We start from the raw sequence: 21472 nt of genomic DNA on the forward strand, positions 1-21472 counted from the left end.
GTTCTTATGTACAGGATGCAGGGCTCGATGGACCTTGGTCTGACCCAGCCTGGCACTTCTTATGTTCTTATGTACAGGATGCTGGGCTCGATGGACCTTGGTCTGACCCAGCCTGGCACCGCTTATGTTCTTATGTACAGGATGCTGGGCTCGATGGACCTTGGTCTGACCCAGCCTGGCACTTCTTATGTTCTTATGTACAGGATGCAGGGCTCGATGGACCTCGGTCTGACCCAAGGATCCATCAAGACCGGCATCCTTTTTCCAACAGTGGCCAATCCAGGCTACAACTATCTGGCAAGTACTCAAACACTAAGCAGATCCCATGCTACCGCTGCCAGTAATAGCAGTGGCTATTTCCTATGCCAGCAGCCTGGTTCCACCCTGGTTAAGGTGGAGCCCATCCTTTCAGAAAAGTCTCCCCCTTCCCCAAAATGTTCCCCAATTCCTAACAAAACTGAATCCCTCTTCCTTGCACCATCGTCTCATCCATGCATTGAGACTCTGGAGCTCTGCTTGCCTCTGGGGTCCTGCATGTGGAATGGGTAGCATTTCTGAGACTGCTGCCCTGGAGGGTCTGGATTTCAGCTTTCTACCTAAGAGCCTAAATGTGGCTTCCAGGACCTCTCCCACATTTTCCTACATCGCTGGTGCCCTGTCAGTATAAAACACGCGGCCACACTTGGCCGAGAGCACAGATCCGTATTGCCCTGATTCAAACAATTCCTTCTGTGTAGGAAGTTATGAGGAAGTCGTTGCAGGCTGCCTGGACAAAACACAGCCATTCACAGTTGTTTAATTACGGGCCATTAGTCTCTTCCTGCATCGCCGCCATGAGCCTTCCAATCTTCAGAAAGTAATTCTCCTTCTCCTCTGGCCCCCTTTCAGGATATGGTCTGGATTATCACTTGATAACACGGTGGCACAGGGCGCCATGAAGAGCTCTGAAGTTCACGACCACTGTCCTGATCCCGAAAGCAGCCTATGAAACAGGTAGAATAGCTCCTGTTAATTAAAGCTATTACACGAAAGATAATCCGGCTTTAATAACAACGAATAGTAATGCAGACCCTTGTCAGTGTCACGGGTTCAGGATTTATCAGGGATCACAGCAGCATAGGCAGAGGTTCAGATACTCAGCATGAAGGGAAAAGTGGCTCTGTGCTACCTGGAGAATTAACAGTGATCTGAGCTCATCACTGCTCAAAAGGACCAAGTCAGTCAGAGCCTGAGGCTCATGTTCTAGGCTTCAGCAGGCAAGGTCCAGCTCTTGGGCCATTCACTACCGCTTCATCTGGAGACCCTATAACTCTTCATTTACTGTCAGCAAAGCCAAGGGATCCCATTGCCAGATTTCATCCTCTGCAGGTACCACATCAGCAGTTCTGGCTGCAGGCAATGCCTCCTTCCCATCCCATGCTCCTGAGACAATGTCTGCAAACACAAAAGGACCTGTCAGCCCCCCCAAATACCTGGATACCAGTCACAGCCAGTGCTTGAAGCCTGAAGGACTGGGGATGTGCCTCGAATCGGGCAACTATGAATAGAGTCACTACAAGAAACAAGGCCAGAATCCTGGAGCCACGAAGTACAAGATGCAAGAACATATTCCACTTAAACTAACACACACACACACACACATATGAGAGAGTCTGCAAACAGAGGATACTAATAATCCCAAATCATGGACACCCTTACTGGACAATGACTCCGCATACTGCCTGCTTGCAGTGCATGAGGTCCAGCATTAGTGACAACTTGTACAAAATCAGAGATATAGCACAAATGGAGAAGGTACAGAGAAGGGCAACCAGAAATGATAAAAGGGGATGGAATGGCTCCCCTATGAGGAAAGGCTGAAGAGATTAGGGCTGTTCAGCTTGGAGAAGAGACGACTGAGGGGGATATGATACAGGTCTACAAAATCTAGAGTGGAATAGGATGGGTAAATGTGAATCAGTTATTTCCTCTTTCAAAAAATAAAAAGACTAGGGGGAACTCCATGAAGTTAATAAATAGCACATTCAAAACAAATCAGAGAACATTCTCTCACACTCAAAGCACAATTAAGCTCTGGAATTCCTTGTTAGAAGATGTGATAAAGGCAGTTAGCATAGGTGGGTTTAAAAACGGTTTGGACAAGTTCCTGGAGGAGATGTCTATAAAGTAGATGGACTTGAGAAGCAACACTACTTATCCCTGGGCTCTGTCTATTGTTTGGAATCCTGCTAGGTAGTTGCAGCCTGGATTGGCCAATGCTGGAAACAGGATTCCAAGCTTGATGGACCCTCAGTCTGACCCAGTATGGCAAAATTGTATGTTTTTATGTTCTGTCCAGTAAGGATGCCTGTGGTGCCCTTCCCTTCATTTCCAATGCAAATGTGCAATTTCTGTAACATGAAATACTCCTGAGCAGCTGAATCACAGGGGAGGAGGAATGGGCCTGCATGTGGCATCTGGCACCAGCTACCGAGTAGGAGCGCAAAGCCCAGAGGACAGCGAAGGCTAGGGGGAAGTCATCACAAGTCACAGCACAGGAGGCCAAAAGCTGAGCGTACAGGGAAGCAAATAAGTGCATCAGGTTCCTAGGGTTAAACTGGTGGATGTGTGAGGCATTAGCACTGCAGAAATCTGACACTGCAGAATAGCGAGGACTCTGCTGACATTAAAGGGGCAGTCTCCAGGGCTGGGACCAGCCACTCGACATCACACACATTTCTTTCACCTTTGTTTACTTTTCCAGAGACTTTTAATGAAGATATAAAAGTTTTAGGTCCCTCCTGTAGCAGACTACACTGCACCAGCATCAGTCAAGATATGCAAATTAAAGCAGCACAAGAGGCAGAACTGCAGGATGGGCCAATGGCTGAGTTTTAATCTGCATCTCTCTGCTGCAGCACAACCTGCTTACTAACCCTGAAAGCGTCCTTTTAAATTCAACTAGACATTCCCCTGACTCCCAGCCCCCTCATCACCTGTCAGTGGCACTAACGTTTCCTACTCTGTATCACCCACTTCAGGTCAGGTAGCCTCAGGTCGGAAGAACTGCAAAAGATCCAGGCAACGTAGCAATGTGAGATCCGAGCAGGGCAATGCACCAATACATTTACCTATCTAGTGTTGCAGACAGAATGTTGGGCTCAGTGGATCTCTGGTCTGATTTAGCACGACACTGATGTTCTGTACAGGACACCGGGCTCAATGGGCCATTGGTCTGACCCAGCATGTAACGTACAAGATGCTGGGATCGATGGATCTTCTTATGCTCTCATGAAATATTTTGTGCACTGCAGGACATGGAGTCAGGGGAGAGAACAAGAACTACTACTGAGGGAGAGAGGCTGCTGAGAGCAGAGGGAGGAGGCTGAAAGGACAGCTGCTGGTCCTTCCCAGGGTCACTTTGCAGAAAGATTAGTTCATTTTCTCCCGTGGCTGAGTTGTGTGCTCCAGCCCGTGGCACCATTAAATCTGAGCGCTTTATTAACTGAGGTCAATTACACAGCATGGGGTAAACACAAGGGCCATTAAGCTGGTGGCTCTGGCAACTCTTAGTCAGGACTTTCCATCTCTACTTCAAATAAATTAGAGCCTTTTATGTTGTTTACTGAAACATGAAAAGCTTCTTGTGTGCATCCATCAGCGTGGGATTTCTTTCCAGTGAGGAGCACATTTCAGCACTGTGCAGGGCCTTCCTCGAGCTAGGGCAGCCCAGGCTCATCACAGTTGCAGGTCTGGCAGATTTTGCCCATTTGCCATGTCAACTCTTGACCTGCCTACCTGGGCAGGGAAATGATTTAGCGCCTTCCAGGTGGTCCAGTCCACCTTCACCCCTGCAAGGAGCTGCTCAGTTGCTCCAATATTCATGTGGGACTTTTAACATCTCCTGACAGGCAATCACAGGTCTGGTGTTAATTTATCCGTGACTGCAGGCTGTCTGCTCTCCTCTGTCAGCCTCTTCCAGTCCGTTTAGCTGACAATCGCTCATTCAGCAGCAGGTTAATGCATTCCTAGATCAGGCAATTGAGATGTGCATTTGGATAATCTCTTTGCAAAAGATTTTCTCCATCTCATCTTTACTGAGGAAGGAATGAGGGGGCCCAGTCACTACAAGAGCCTTCACAGGCATCATCAGTTTGAGCGTCACTGAATCCACAGCCAAGGGAGCAAGCAGCAACTTGTTCCCGACGAGGAGTCCCTGCAGCTCGTTCCTTCTTTTTTATACCGACATTCATCTCAATTGAGATATCACATGGGTTTACATTCAGGTACTGTAGGTATTTCTCTATCCCCAGAGGGCTTCCAGCTCTAACCTTATTAATAGGCCTGTAAGGCGTCAGCCCTGTATGCTTCCAGCTCACAGCACTTTACAAGGTGTTTACAGATTTAAAGAAAAAATGATTTACAAATCAGAAAAGGTAAATGGAGGTAGAAAAAGCTTCCTGATCAGAAGAGATTACAACTGTAGATCTATCTACAGGTTCAGTTGCTACAAAGTGAGAATGGCTTCTGAATCGGAGGCTGATTCCCTCATCTGATGGCACTGGCAGAAAAGATATTGGTTCCTAACACGCACTAATCGCCAGACGGAGCTTCCACTGCAGTCAAACAGAGTGCAAGACAGGATCTGCTTAATTCCAAGCAGTGCCTGAGCACCTTCCAATGTGTGGGAGGCAAACGGAGAAGGGCTGCCAAGTACTGGATGAGGAAAAGGGAGCTCCGAGCATTCAACGTACACCCCCGCGCCCTCAGGAGTGTGGCACCCTCCAGTACAGAGAGTTTTCCAGACTGCAGTACGATGACATCAGAATGCAGACTGAGACTGCCAGCAAGAAGGCTGGCACAGACCGGGCACTGAGCAGACAAAGACCCGAAGCCATGCAGCACCGCCTGGAAAACAAACCAGAACAGCAGCCACGGCCACAAATCTAACCTAGCAAAGCTGCCACAATTACCATGCCCAGGACAAGCAGCCAGAACCAGCTGCCCCATGGCAGTGTGTGAGGTCCAGGTGCCACCCCCTGGCTGTCTGCCTCTAAAGTAGCACAGGAACCCTCAGAATAAAGTTAAAAGAAAAATAAGGTGCGTATGCTAACCCTGCCGGGCAGGGTGAGGACCCCAGCCTGTATTCCTGCTGACCTCCTCCTGCCCGACACCCCCACCACCCCCGATGGACTCTGTGCAGGCGCTGTAGGGAACTGCCGGACAACAGCAAAGCTTCCAGGTGAACCCAGAGATGAAAAACTAAAAAGAATAATCTTCTGGAATGCAAATGGTAAAGGAGGAACACAATCCAATGTCCCCCTGGGCCCCTTGGGGAGGAAAGAGTGGCCCCACATTGCAGAGGCAACTCCTGCTGGCAGGAGATGGCACTGAACCCACAGCACCCGCTCAGTACAGGAGGAAAGGGCAAACAGTGTCTCCTTGTAATATGGGACAATACAGCTGGGCTGCAAACACACAGGAATTAAAAGGAGCCAATCCACCTGATTAGCAGAATGCCAGACGGACATTACACTTCGAAGGCGAAGCTCCTCCATCAACCAGTTCTCAACGAGCTCCAGTAATTCAGAGCCCCTCTCGCACAAAAAGCTGAAACCCAGTTTTGCTGCCCAAAGCTGAAAGCTTTGGGCAGCAAACTCTCTGTTGAGCAGTTCTTTGTTTTATGTAAACCGGAGTGATTTGTAGTCCCTACAAGAACTTCGGTATATAAAAATTAAAAATGAATAAATAAATAAATAAATAAATAGCATTAGATGCAAAGTGTACACTGGAGAAGACCCATCCAGCCAGGAGCATGAAGGCTGGGCGGGTCGCGTCATCCGGCCGGCCGACTCCCGCTCCCAGCTTCATCGAGGCACTCACTCGTGCAACATCCAACCAACTCCTGGGAGGAAACTGCTCGGGACCACCCCAGATGGAGGCAGAGGCTGCTCCAAGGACAACAGAAGGGGGAAAGGCAAGAGCAGCGGAAACAGCTGAAGCCACCACCCAAGGCCTTCCGTCTTGCTTGGAAACATATGGCACATGTTGCAAGAGAGTCTACCAGACCCCGAGAGGACAAGTCCAGAAAGCAATCAGCCCAGAGTGTGAGAATCTACTGAGCCTGTGAACATTTTATGCACGGGGGCAAAAGTCTGAAACCATAAAGCAGGACAGGACCAGGCTGCAAGCGTGAGAGAGAAGGCGTCCCTGCTGCCTGAGCACACAGTACATGCGTAAACTCATTAGAAACAAGCAAGGCAGCAAAGCTAAATGAATTATTTATAATAGCTCCACATTACAAAATATTTGTACCATCTTTCAAGAATGTTTTATCTAAACATGTATTAAAAGTGCATAATGCGGAGAAGCCTGGTGACATCATCCCGGCTCCTCGTAGGGAGCAGCCTTTGCATGCACATGTGCCACATCTCAGGCAGACGGCAGAGGGGACAAGCATGCATCCTCCTCCCGACACCTGCACAAGGCTATTAAATCAACCTACAGGCAATAAGATAAGCGGGAAAGAAACAAAGGAAAGCAATATCTTTGGTCCCTTAACTGCTGAAAAGCTGTGGCACTTTATCTATCCACAGGGTCAGAATCTGCTCAAACCGAGAGAAGAATGAGGTTGGAGAGGTCTCGTCTTACAAGATGCACGCAAAGGAACAGAAAAGGCCACGCGACACTAACGTGTACAGCACAAATGAATCCTGCACTCTCTGCAGATTGAGAAACCTTTCAAAGGACCCCCAAAGATGTTGTAGTGAGTTGGATTCTCGAGGCCACTCAGGGAATATGAAGGGACCTGGGTCATCTCACAACCCTCACAGACTCCTGCGAGTGCCAAAGGCGGATCCTGCCCGAGCCCACTGCATGGTCATCCGCGTCCCTGCACCAGCAACAATCCCACGTGACGGGCCAAGAGGTCCAGCTGGGTCATTGTACAACTGTAGAAAGTTGGGTTTTCAGGACAACCCGAGTGGCAGTGCCTGAGCTAAGTTTTACCCATCAAACTACTCTCAGGTACATTCACTGGCTGTGGGGTCACCAGCAAACTCCGTCCATCCAGAGGGCTGGGGGTAAGAAAAGGCTGCTAGGAGGAGAGAGCGCTGAACGCTGGCAGAGCTGCCAGGAAGAAAATGTCGTTCATGGCAAAGAGTGCCAGACTGAGAAGAGAGGCCACCAAAGCCAGAAACATAATGCAGAGAGCCCCAGGTCATCTCACAGAGGTCGAGGGGCAGCAAGGCCATACTGGGAGCTCCTCTGCTATCAGTTTCACTTCCCCTCCGAGGGGAGGGCAGGGAAGGAAGAGGTGGGGCTAGCAAGGCGGCTGATAATGTGTGAGCTCCAGCTCTCTGTGCAGATGCCTCACACCCCAGGATCTCTGCAGATGGCGGTGGCTTGCGGTAATTAGCAGCCGTATTTTTAGCCTTCCCTGGAAGTTCAGCTGCAGCAGTGCCATCCTTTCAGCGGGCTGCATGGGAGGATGAGCCTGGCACAGCGCGTGCCGCCCGCTCAGCCTCCCCTCCCCCGTCTCCTGCCACAATGCAAGCAGAGACTTTCATATTAAAGAAGGCAACGACCGCTTTACACTAAACAAATGCTTACAACCTGGCTTTGGTGTCCATATTAATTATTTTACTTTTGTGGGTAGGAAATGGATCTACAGTGAGAAAGACAGGATCAGGAGAAGGGAATAGAGGGGGGGAGGAGAGAGGGGGACAGGAGAGAAGAGAGAGGGGGACAGGAGGAGGGAGGAGAGGGGAGAGGGGGACAGGAGGGAGGAGGGAGGAGAGAGGGGGACAGGAGGGGGGAGAGAGGGGGACAGGGGAGGATGTTTCCAGGATCTAGGGCAGGATGGCAGTTCTTCCTCTGGCCCTGGTCCCATTCCCCTCCTCTCCCTACCTCCCCCATTATCTCCCCCTGAAGTTACTGATGCCCCTCATACCCCACGAGCTCTGCTCCCCGCTTTCACACCCCACGAGCCCCCCGCCCCGTCCCTCACGAGCTCTGCTCCCCACTTTCACACCCGAGCCCCCCGCCCCGTCCCTCACGAGCTCTGCTCCCCACTTTCACACCCCATGAGCCCCCCGCCCCATCCCTCACGAGCTCTGCTCCCCACTTTCACACCCCACGAGTCCCCCATCCCGTCCCTCACGAGCTCTGCTCCCCGCTTTCACACCCCATGAGTCCCCCATCCCGTCCCTCACGAGCTCTGCTCCCCACTTTCACACCCCACGAGTCCCCCATCCCGTCCCTCACGAGCTCTGCTCCCCGCTTTCACACCCCACGAGTCCCCCATCCCGTCCCTCACGAGCTCTGCTCCCCACTTTCACACCCGAGCCCCCAATCCTTCGTACCCCACGAGCTCTGCTCCCCAGCTAAGACTTGGCAGTTTTGTCTTCTCAGCACAGATCACAAGAATCCTAAGGTACAGATTCTCATCTTTTGGATTGGGATTTTGTCTGCCCCGAACTATATTCATCCTTCCCCCCTTTAGAAGTAAATTGAACACTTCCTACTGTGACTCCTGATTGTTACTGTAACTGCTTGCCTGAAATTTGTTTGTAAATCCACAAGGCCACTCTTGAAAAAAGGTAGAATATCAAATGCTTATGAATAAATACAAATAAAACAGTGAAAAAGAATTAAAAATTCATTCAGGTGAAGCTATAAAGGAGGTGCAACTGAAGCCTTTCTGAATGGCTTGAGAGCTCTGGCTCAGGTAAGATGACCTCCTGTGGCTCCAGATAACACTATCCAGGTTTGGGGCAATGCACTGCTCATTCATCTCAGTTACCTCCAGGTCCATACTCAGCTGACCCCAGATATGCAGCTCCTCGGAAAGCCCCTACCTTATCCAGCTAACTTCTAGCTCCCTAAGCCAAATTATCTTGCTAAATACTTGTGAATATGGACCTCTAGGAAATTAGACTTAGGATTATCATATTCACTTTTTTTTTTTTTTACTTAAAATATCCTCACACCAGTGATCCAGGCCATCCCAAGGAGAAAGCTTGCACTTGCACAAGGGAACCCAAAGCAGGCAACCTAAACCCAAGAGACTCTGCACTCCTTCACAAAAGGTTGAGAAGTATGCCTGAAAAGAAGACCAAAATGGAGAAGGAAATCCCCAGAACCCTCTGCGTGTCTTTGGCCTGCCTGGGCTGAATGGATTCTGAGTGACTTACAGAATGTCCCTGGATATCCGTGGAGGCACCAGACAGGTGATGTCTATTCATAGAGTCACCACGGGGGAGCTTCAGTTAGACTTAGTTTTTGGGTACTTGCCAGGTTCTTATGGCCTGGATTGGCCACTGTTGGAAACAGGATGCTGGGCTTGATGGACCCTTGGTCTGACCCAGTATGGCATTTTCTTATCTTCTTATGTTCAGGCACCATTCTCAGGAGTTTGTAATCCACACAGTTACAGACCTGTTGATTGTCTTGACCAGTAAGAGTTTACCAGAACAAAGAAAGTCATGGGAAATGGGCTACACATCCTGGGAAGCCAATCAGGGTAGTTAGCGATGATTTAATCATGCAGTTGACATCACAACTTATGTAAATGATTCTTTGGGCAGTCATGCAAGTCTCTAGAACCTTCTATCCTTTTCCTCTATTTGAATGTTACCTATAAAACAAGGATCACTTTCTGTATACGAGGAGATGCTGGTCAGATTGTAAGACGAAGGGCACCCAGAACCCAGCATCTCCCGAGAACACTTATATTGACTAATAAACACATTATACACAAGTGTTCTTGTGTCCCAGGCCATAAGCATAGAGTAAGCTTAACAAGGTACAATCAGCGATTCGGAAAGGGAACACTTCTTGCAATTTCTATGAATTAATATTGATTTTTCTTTTCTGCTTCTGCCTAAGTCCTAAGCAATATTCAATCAGGTTAAAAAGAAACAGATTTTAAAATTCTTGTAAACTTTGTGCTGGTAAAGAGCAAGGGTACAGCTCCAGTAAAGAAAAGGTATAGCACAGGCACACAGCCCCTCACAGGACAGGAACAGCACAGGCAGCAGCAGTGCAACCTACCTACCCACACACACACACACACACACACACACACACACACACACACACAGAGCCCCAGCACAGGCAGCAGCAGTGCAACCTACCTACACACACACAGCCCCAGCACAGGCGGCAGCAGCAGTGCAACCTACCTACCCACACACACACACACACACAGAGCCCCAGCACAGGCAGCAGCAGTGCAACCTACCTACCTACCTACACACACAGCCCCAGCACAGTCAGCAGCAGTGCAACCTACTTACCTACCTACTACACACACAGCCCCAGCACAGTCAGCAGCAGTGCAACCTACTTACCTACCTACACACACAGCCCCAGCAGTCAGCAGCAGTGCAACCTACTTACCTACACACACACACAGCCCCACCACAGGCAGCAGCAGTGCAACCTACCTACCTACACACACACAGCCCCACCACAGGCAGCAGTGCAACCTACCTACCTACACACACACACACAGCCTCACCACAGGCAGCAGCAGTGCAACCTACCTACCCACACACACACAGAGCCCCAGCACAGGCAGCAGCAGTGCAACCTACCTACCTACCTACACACACAGCCCCAGCACAGTCAGCAGCAGTGCAACCTACTTACCTACACACACACACAGCCCCACCACAGGCAGCAGCAGTGCAACCTACCTACACACACACAGCCCCACCACAGGCAGCAGCAGTGCAACCTACCTACCTACACACACACAGCCCCACCACAGGCAGCAGCAGTGCAACCTACCTACCTACACACACACAGCCCCACCACAGGCAGCAGCAGTGCAACCTACCTACCTACACACACACACAGCCCCAGCACAGTCAGCAGCAGTGCAACCTACCTACCTACACACACAGCCCCACCACAGGCAGCAGCAGCAGTGCAACCTACCTACACACACACACAGCCCCACCACAGGCAGCAGCAGCAGTGCAACCTACCTACCTACACACACACACAGCCCCACCACAGGCAGCAGCAGCAGTGCAACCTACCTACCTACACACACACAGCCCCACCACAGGCAGCAGTGCAACCTACCTACCTACACACACACACACACACAGCCCCACCACAGGCAGCAGCAGTGCAACCTACCTACCTACACACACACACAGCCCCACCACAGGCAGCAGTGCAACCTACCTACCTACACACACACACACAGCCTCACCACAGGCAGCAGTGCAACCTACCTACCTACACACACACACACAGCCTCACCACAGGCAGCAGTGCAACCTACCTACACACACACACACACACAGCCCCACCACAGGCAGCAGCAGTGCAACCTACCTACCCACACACACAGCCCCACCACAGGCAGCAGTGCAACCTACCTACCTACACACACACAGCCCCACCACAGGCAGCAGCAGTGCAACCTACCTACCCACACACACACACAAAGCCCCAGCACAGGCAGCAGCAGTGCAACCTACCTACCCACACACAGCCCCAGCACAGGCAGCAGCAGTGCAACCTACCTACCTACACACACACAGCCCCACCACAGGCAGCAGCAGTGCAACCTACCTACCTACACACACACACACACACACACACACACACACACACACACACACACAGCCTCACCACAGGCAGCAGTGCAACCTACCTACCTACACACACAGCCCCACCACAGGCAGCAGTGCAACCTACCTACCCACACACACACACACAGCCTCACCACAGGCAGCAGTGCAACCTACCTACACACACACACAGCCCCACCACAGGCAGCAGTGCAACCTACCTACCTACACACACACAGCCTCACCACAGGCAGCAGCAGTGCAACCTACCTACCCACACACACACACACAGCCCCAGCACAGGCAGCAGCAGTGCAACCTACCTACCCACACACAGCCCCAGCACAGGCAGCAGCAGTGCAACCTACCTACCTACACACACACAGCCCCACCACAGGCAGCAGCAGTGCAACCTACCTACACACACACACACAGCCCCACCACAGGCAGCAGCAGTGCAACCTACCTACCTACACACACACACACAGCCCCACCACAGGCAGCAGCAGTGCAACCTACCTACACACACACACACAGCCCCACCACAGGCAGCAGCAGTGCAACCTACCTACACACACACACACAGCCCCAGCACAGGCAGCAGCAGTGCAACCTACCTACACACACACACAGCCCCAGCACAGGCAGCAGCAGTGCAACCTACCTACCCTACACACACACAAAGTCCTATCACAGAACAGGTACTGCACAGCAGCAGCAAATAAGCAAGCTGGTTCATAATTTGTCTTATGTGTCACTAACCCTTTATAGAAACAAAATTTCTAGGAAAAAAAAAAAAAAAAAAAAGAGAGAGTCAGCTCCCGGAGCTCTCCAATGCCAGAGGTGACAGGATCTCTGTTCTTTCAGCAGTCTTGTGAAGCATACAGGAATCGTACAGTTGTCCATAATCACTGCAGCCCATTCTGGGGCTCCTGACCTTGGAATAAATAGATTAAATAGCAATGACCAGACCCTGGAGACAATGGAAGGACAGAGGGAATCAGGAAGGGACATGCTCTGGAGACACTGGCAGCTCCCTCAGAGGAAAATGGTGAGATCCTTATAAGAAAAGCAGTAAAAGTTGTCAAGCATTAAAGAACAAAAATAGGTTGCAATATTTAAATGAACATTGAAATGTGTAACATTTCTGTCTCAGCCTAAAACTAGAAATCCCTTGTGTATTGGGGAAGACTATAGTGATAGGGGTATACTACCGTCCACCTGGTCAAGATGGTGAGACGGACAGTGAAATGCTAAGAGAAATTAGGGAAGCTAACCAAATTAGTAGTGCAGTAATAATGGGAGATTTCAATCACCCCAATATTGACTGGGTAAATGTATCATCGGGACACGCTAGAGAGATAACGTTCCTGGATGGAATAAATGATAGCTTTATGGAGCAACTGGTTCAGGAACTGACAAGAGAGGGAGCAATTTTAGATCTAATTCTCAGTGGAGCACAGGATTTGGTGAGAGAGGTAATGGTGGTGGGGCCGCTTGGCAATAGTGATCATAATATGATCAAATTTGAATTAATAACTGGAAGGGGGACAATAAGCAAATCCATGGCTCCAGTGCTAAACTTTCAAAAGGGAAACTTTGATAAAATGAGAAAAATAGTTTTAAAAAACTGAAAGGAACAGCTAAAAAGGTTAAGAGTGTGCAACAGGGATGGACTTTGTTAAAAAATACCATCCTAGAAGCACAGTACAGATGTATTCCACACATTAAGAAATTGGAAGTAAGGGGAAATGATTACCAGCACGGTTAAAAGGCAAGGTAAGAGTCTATTTTAGCAAAAAGGCAAGGTAAGAGTCTATTTTAGCACAAAAAAAAAAAAATCCTTCAAAAATTGGAAAAAGGATCCATCTGAAGAAAATAGAAAAAAGCATAAGCATTGGGCAAGTTAAATGTAAGACATTGATAAGGCAGGCTAAGAGAGAATTTGAAATGAAGTTGGCCATAGAGGCAAAAACTCATAATAAAAAAAACTTTAAAAAATATATCCAAAGCAGAAAGCTTGTGAGGAGTTAGCTAGACCGTTAGATGATTGAAGGGTTATAAGAGGACTTGGAAAAGATAAGACCATTGCGGAAAGACTGAATTATGAGGATGTTGGAGAGATACCCATTCCGAAGAAGGTTTTCATGGGTGATGATTTAGATCAACTGAACCAAATCACGGTGAACCTGGAAGATGTGGTAGGCCTGACTGACAAACTGTAAAACACCTGGACTGGGATGGTATACACCACAGGGTTCTGAAAGAATTTTAAAAAAATGAAATTTCAGACCTCTCTCAATTAATTTGTGACCTATCATTAAAATCATCCAATGTACCTGAAGACTGGAAGATGGCCAATGTAACCCCGATATTTAAAAAGGGATCAAGGGGTGATCCGGGAAACTACAGACCGGTGAGCCTGACTTCAGTACTGGGAAAAACTGTGGCGACTATTATAAAGAATAAAATCACAAAACATTTATATAGACCTGGTTTGATGGGACACTGCCAACATGGATTTACCCAAGGGAAGTCTTGCCTCACAAATCTGCTTCATTTTTTTTGAAGGGGTTAATAAACATGTGGATAAAGGTGAATCGGTAGATGTGGTGTATTTGGATTTTCAGAAGGCATTCGACAAAGTCCTGCATGAGAGGCTTCTAAGAAAACTAAAAAGTCATGGGATAGGAGGGGATGTCCTTTTGTGGATTACAAACTGGTTAAAAGACAGGAAACAGAGTAGGATTAAATGGTCAATTTTCTCAGTGGAAAAAGGTAAACAGCGGCGTGCCTCAGGGATCTGTACATGGACTGGTACTTTTTAATATATTTATAAATGATCTGGAAAGGGGTAGGATGAATGAGGTGATCAAATTTGCTGATGACACAAAATTATCAAGGGTCTTGACCGCTGATGACACCATTATCAAAGGTCCTGACCACGGTCAATCTTACATCCTTGTTTTGCTTGTCATATCCTCTGCTTTTGACACCATTAGCCACAAAACCCTTTTAAACAGACTATCTGAAATTGGTTTTGCAGGGTCAGCTCTCAACTGGTTCAAATCTTATTTTGAAAACAGAACCTACAAAGTAAAAATTGGCAACAACGAATTCCACCCCATCAAACTGTCCCTTGGTGTCCCCCAAGGCCCCTCTCTGTCATCCACTCTCTTCAGCTTATACATGTTGCCCCTCTGCCGTCTCCTTTCCAACTTTGGCTTCTCCCACTACATCTAGGCAGACAACGTCCAAATTCTCATCCCCATCACAGACTCCATTGGCACTTCCCTTCAAACCTGGCATAACTGCCTTTCCTCGATTAATCTTCTCCTTTCAAATCTAAACCTTGCCCTGAACTTCTCCAAAACTGAACTCCTCTTCTTCCTTTTGCTCTCTCCCCCCCCCCCCCCCACATTTACTCCTCCAAGCAAGAAGCCTCGGTGTCACCCTTGATTGCAATCTCAACCTCAAAAAATTCGTTAGCACCACCATGAAAGAATGCTATTATAAACTCCATGTCCTTAAAAAACTCCAACCTCTCCTCCACCTAAATGATTTCTGCATGGTCCTCCAAGCAGTAATCTTCTCCAAATTGGATTACTGCAACGCACTTCTGCTAGGCCTCCCCGCTGCTTCTCTCAAACCCCTGCAGATGCTCCAAAATACCACTGCACGTATCCTCACCAACTCTCGAAAACACGATCACATTACTCCCATCCTTAAAGACCTCCATTGGCTCCCTATCTCCTTCAGAATCCTATACAATACCCTCACCTTAATTCACAAAACTCTCCACAACCCCAACGTGCAATGCCTAAACAAATCCCTACACTTCCATACCCCTACCAGACTTACCAGATCTGCTCACTCCAGCACCCTCTTAATCCCCCACCCCTGCCAAATACACACACCTCAAATCCACCAAAGACCGCGCGCTATTGCTGGCCCCTATCCCTGGAACTCCATGCCCCCCGATATTCATCTCGAACCCTGCACCCAAACCTTCAAAAAGAAATTAAAGACCTGGCTCTTTAAGCAGGCCATCATGTAACTCCTCTCCTCCCCCCCCCCCCCCCCCGTACCAATATACAACCCCTCTCCCGTGTACATACCCTCCCCTGTATATACTCCTCTCCCATGTACATACCCTCCCCTGTACATACAATAAGAACCACCAAATCAAACGCCCTAACTCTAAATAACTTACTAATATTAACATTCATCTTAGTAAATGCTCAATCAATCACTAAAAAATTCCCAATCATCTCCAACCTACTGTATGACAATAAACCCAACTTCGTTGCAATTACTGAATCATGGTTAAAAAAATCAAATAGCACACAAAAATTATGAGGTATTCTCAGTCCCAAGGATAAATAAATGTGGAGGCGGCCTACTACTAATTATCGAAAAAGCTTTTAAATGTAAACTAATCCCAATAATACCTCCACCTAACCATGAAATTGCCATCTTCAGCAATATACAAATATGCCTTATATACTGCCCTCCCAGTTTACTAGAGCTAAATATGTCACCACTAATCGAGTTTCTGACAACACATCTAAACACCTCTAAACCTACCATAGTGTTAGGTGACTTTAACCTACACATGGATATCCAACCCCTTTCTAACACATGCCAGACACTAATGGATGCCATGACAGCACTAGGGTTTTCACTAATAACCGATAAACCAACACACAGAGCCGGACACTCACTTGATCTAACATTCATAAATAGCAACTATCTAGAACACTTAGCAACAAGCTACACACAAATTCCTTGGTCTGACCACCTCCTTATTCAGTCTAATATTAATATTCTCAATCCTCAGACCATACAAACTCATAATCCCATAGAATTTAAATATCGACCACCCTATAACAAGGATGAACTAAAGGACAAATTAGAAGAAGAACTAAAAGACATAACACTTAATGATTGTAACTCAGCTACGGAACTCTGGTTAGACTCAACCAAAAAAATAGCCGATGAAATAAACCCCATCAAAACAATAACTATCAAAGAAACAAAACAAAGTAACCACTGGCATAATGCAAAAATAAAAGATGCAAAAAGAAAGCTCAGAAAATTTGAAAAAAACTGGAGAAAACACAAAACTGAAAACCTAACCAAATTCAGGAAAAATCTAGCTTTCTACAAACAACTGATCCTTAATACTAAAAAAGAATACTATTCCAATAAAATAGAAAAGTTTGCCAATAACCCAAGAACCTTATTCTCCATAGTAACAAATCTCACAAATGACAAACAAGAATCACCTCAAAGTCTTCCTGAATCAAAATGCAATGAATTAGCTAAATTTTTTACTGACAAAATATTAAACCTAAGAAACAAACTCCCAAAAAACAGCAAACAAGCAATCGTAATGCAAAAAAGAGATGTTAACATATGGTCATCATTTATAGAAATATCAGAACAAGACGTTGAATCAATAATAAAAAAAAATATAAACCCTGCTCCACACAAAATCGATACAATACCAACAACTGAGATAAAAAAAAAGATTACCAATTTAGTAACCAACACTAACTAATATCATAAAGGGAGGCGGCGTCCCCCACAAAACGTGGAAGGGAGGCGGCATCCTCGGGGGGCGTGTTCCACAAAACGTGGAAGGGAGGCGGCGTCCTCGGGGGGCGTGTTCCACAAAACGTGGAAGGGAGGCGGCGTCCTCGGGGGGCGTGTTCCACAAAACACCACAGAAAGGAGCCATCCCCAGGAGTGTGTTCTATAAAGCATTGTACAGTAGGAATAAGACATTTACAAAATTAAAATGGTCTGAGCAGAGGAGCTGGAGACAGAGCCAGCTGTGACCGTACATGTGCTGTGTTTATGCCTCTTACTATGGAGTATTTATAATTCTGCAGCTATATATAGCTGTGATATTTAGCTGCCATATTTATGTAATTTTACCTGCCGTAAGCCACTGTGCTCTAAACATTTGGTTAAAAGTGAGCATTTTAACTCCTTTGGATGCCTGAAGATGAGGGGTTGGCTTTCAATCAGTGGCTGCTGTGTTCAGGATAGGCAGGAAATCCTTCAATCTAACTCATGAACATTCAGCTTTCTTGCCCTAAACCTTGTGCTGAAGATGAAGGAATGGATTCCTAGAAGCAGTCTCACTGCACTGCCTTTGCATGGCACGGGCCTCACCGGGCCAGCCCAACAATCTGAGTCACAAACGTAGCAGGAATTTAACCCTAAATTTGGTTGTAATCTGCCTTGAGCCCCGTTTGGTAAATGTTTATAAATCTAGAATGATTTAAATCTTGTGAGCATAGTAAAACCCGAGCTTTCCAGGACTGCAGAAGTGCAGTTTATCACTGTTTAGATTATTCGTCTTTGCGCGTGATTCTGGAGTACTTAGGAGTGACTAAGTACTCTTTGCTAAGGATTAGTGTCTTCATCTGCATGCATTCATTTTTACATGATGATGTTGGCAGTTTTATGGATTATTGTGCCTTGCACACCTGTTACCTGCTTGAGAGTTTTCTGGGATCCGGTAATTAATAAACAAGCACCGTGGATATCAAAGACATGCCAAACCTCCCAAGGTGACATCTGCACCTCCCAACTGAAAAGGAATTCCTTTACCAACAAACAGATCGCTAGTCCATTGTATATACAGGCTGCTTATTTAATAAAAAGAGTTACGAGTTAGTGTTCTTTCCTATTTAATCAATCATTTTCATTCTAGATGCACAGATTAATTGAAAATATGCAATTGTACATTGGTCATATACACACACTAGTGTCTGACTGCTCACACGTTTCAAACTTGTGCTTTTAACCTTTTTGTGTGTGCAGGTTAATAGAAAAATGAATCCAGCTGCTGTAAAAAAAAAAATAAAAAAATGAAGACATGAATATTTAAGAGTGCTGAATGATAAAACCCTTCTAGCTCTGCACAAGAGTCCTGCAGCACTCCCTCCCTGCAGTAAAACACAGACACCATGATGCACTATTATGGGATGGGTAGCACTAATTACAATAGCAGCCAGGCGAAGCCAAGCTGTGAATGTTGTTACAGTCCCAGCGTGTTCTCCTCCAGGAAAGGCAACACATGGCTGAGGGGCAGCAGGACCAACACAAGGGAAAAAAAGGACATTGGCATAACATCCCTGGAGGGAGGACTGCCAGGCTCACAGCGTGGATCATTTCTCCAGCTAAGTGCAAATGGCTTCAGATTTCAAACAAACGTGTGTGTGTGTCATGGACCTCTGATGGCAGATTCAGAATAAACGTACCAGGCTGTTTGCTTTTTACTTTTCATTTCAAGGAACCTGTAAGTATTCTCACACTGAGGAACAGAAAAATGCCGCAATGATTGGTACTAAACTCCCCAGCAGTTCTTTCGTGGTGTTTATATGCCAGTCTCTCTGAATCTAATCAAGGTAGCTGTATGGTTCGAATAAGTACAACCAATATCCGTCTCCCACAAATCCTTATTGCTGCAAACTCAGGATTCCTATCAAGCGTGACAAGATGAAAGTTCAGAGGATCCTTCCCTAAACATTCAGTGAGCCCCTGTGCCAGCTCTAATTCTCTTTTGCCCTAGATACTTCAAACACTCCCAGGAGAGGTGATACAGAACTACCAACATGCAGCACAGACTTTCCAGCACACAAACATTTTCTTGCTTCTATCTCACTTATCTGTAAAGAGCTTTGTAAATGCAATAATGGGTGGAAAAATGGCAACTCATACGAGAAATCGTGTGTGTGCATTTAAACACGTGCTAGCTGTCATTTTTCGGCACAGAATTTTGCAGCTGCAAAGCCATTTGCAAAAATTATGCAAAATTGTTAATGAACTAAAGAAGTATGCAAATCAACTCATTAGTGATTTTAGCACAGCAAAATTATGTGCAGAAATCACACAACATGGTGATTTCCCACCTACACCTCAGAGAAGTGCAGCTAAGGTTATTTTTGTGTTTTCACATAGCAAAAAAAAAAAAAAAAAAATCCCTGCAAAACCATTTTCATAATATTTAAATGAGCTGGAATCATGATCAAATCTTCAGATGAAGGCTTACCACTTATTGCTTGGGGAATAAAGGGAGCAGCAGGAATAGGGCACTGGAAAACTGCTGCGCTCTGACTTCTGGGGTGAAACCCCTCACCCCCACTCCTCTGCCTATTGGAGCCATCATCTTAAACCCAGCCCTGCAGCTCAGAGCCGCAGGAAAGCTCGCTCGGCTGCCTAATGCGCTGCCACAAGAGCAGGCGCCGAAGCGAGATGCCCCTGCCCCGCCAGCCCATGGCAACAAATCTGCATCCCTAAAAGGGTTAAGAGCTGCGGTGTCATGAAATATGCATGTACTGTACCTGAAGAGCTGGAGGAAGAGGGCAGTCACTTCCTCAAACAGAGCTCCGGCATCCAACCACAGCCTCCAGCAGCTGCACTCAGCAGCAACCCTGCAACATTACAGCACCTTCCCTGCAGGACACAGCCGAGCCCAGAAATACTGCACCTCTCCTCCCCATTACCTACCTAACCCTCCCCCACCGTCCACATACAAATAGCCCATTACTACATACTCCTCCATCTGATATTCCCCTCTCCCCCCTCTCACGCACCCCCACCACCTACGGTCCCCCCTCCCCTCCCACAAACCCCCACCACCTATGCTCCCCTCTCCCCCCCAGCACACAATATCCCTCCCCATACACATACCCCTCTTCCACCACTTAAATAACCCTCCCTTCAACACACATCCACCACTAAATAGCCCCTCCTCCTACAAATACATAGCACTTAAATAAGCCCATCTCACACCTCCTCCTCCTCCAGCCTGAGAGAAAGGACAGGAGCACTTACCCTGGCACTGGAATCCCTGTTTCCCGAATCCCCTACAAAAAAAGCAGAGAGTTAGAGGAAACAGCAGCCATGGCTCCCGTCCATACACCAAGCGAAAAGATCTAGCACCGAGAACAAGGTAGCGACAGGACACCGGGGGCAGTCGGTGCAGAAGGCAGGTGCGGGCTCTCCCCGGTGCCCCCTCCCCTCTCCCGGTCCCTCACCAGATGAAGTCGGTGCAGGGGCTGCGGGCTCTCCCCGGTGCCCCCCTCCCCTCTCCCGGTCCCTCACCAGATGAAGTCGATGCAGGGGCTGCGGGCTCTCCCCGGTGCCCCCCTCCCGGTGTCCCCGCCGGTCCCTCACCAGATGAAGTCGATGCAGGGGCTGCGTGCTCTCCCCGGTGTCCCCCTCCCGGTCCCTCACCAGATGAAGTCGGTGCGTGCTCTCCCCGGTTTGCCCCGATCCCCCCTCCCGGTCCCTCACCAGATGAAGTCGGTGCAGGGGCTGCGGGCTCTCCCCGGTGCCCCCCTCCCGGTGTCCCCGCCGGTCCCTCACCAGATGAAGTCGGTGCAGTGGCTGCAGAAGGCAGGTGCGTGCTCTCCCCGGTTTGCCCCGATCCCCCCTCCCGGTCCCTCACCAGATGAAGTCGGTGCAGGGGCTGCGGGCTCTCCCCGGTGTCCCCCTCCCGGTTTCTCACCAGATGAAGTCGGTGCAGTGGCTGCAGAAGGTGGGCTGCTTGAAGAAGCGCGCCGTGAACTTGTGCTCCTTCACTTCGTGCACGTTCTTCTGCCTCAGGGCCCCTTTGCGGGCGAAGCGCACCGGGGTCTCCTCGCCCTCCTCGCTCAGCGCGCCCGGTTCAGCCATGGCGGGGACGGGGCGGCGAGACTCAGCTCTGCAGGCGGCTCCGGCGCGGGCTCCAGCCCCAGCTCTGCAGCCCCGCCCCTCTCCGCGCGTCACCAGCCCCGCCCCTCTCCGCGCGTCACCAGCCCCGGGGCGGCGCCAGGAGGAGCCCCGCCCCCGCCGCGCGCTCCCCGAGCCTCTGCCTGGGAGGAGCCAGGCCAGGAAGTGCT

The 21472-nt window shown here is 48.4% G+C and overlaps 1 protein-coding gene across 7 annotated transcripts in view; it reads right to left on the minus strand.

Annotated features, from left to right (window-relative positions):
* The window catches only part of PRKCB (protein kinase C beta), a 188250-nt gene extending 166889 nt beyond the window's left edge, over positions 1-21361 (minus strand). For 3 of the 7 annotated variants that reach the window (XR_003852574.1, XR_003852573.1, XM_029576315.1), the window contains exons 1-2: positions 21100-21357; positions 20424-20455 (exon numbers count right to left, since the gene is read on the minus strand). Coding sequence is in view for 2 of the 7 variants with exons in the window: in XM_029576315.1 (XP_029432175.1) it covers positions 20424-20455; positions 21100-21266 (199 nt within the window). In the remaining 5 variants the exon portion in view is untranslated. Of the gene's footprint in view, positions 1-19930; positions 20021-20423; positions 20456-21039 lie in introns of those variants that run through there. The other 4 variants (XR_003852575.1, XM_029576316.1, XM_029576317.1 and 1 more) reach the window with 4 other exon arrangements.
* Between the last annotated feature and the right edge of the window lie 111 nt (positions 21362-21472).

Source organism: Rhinatrema bivittatum, chromosome 14 (genome assembly GCF_901001135.1).
Source record: "Rhinatrema bivittatum chromosome 14, aRhiBiv1.1, whole genome shotgun sequence".
In the NCBI taxonomy this organism is placed as follows: domain Eukaryota; kingdom Metazoa; phylum Chordata; class Amphibia; order Gymnophiona; family Rhinatrematidae; genus Rhinatrema; species Rhinatrema bivittatum.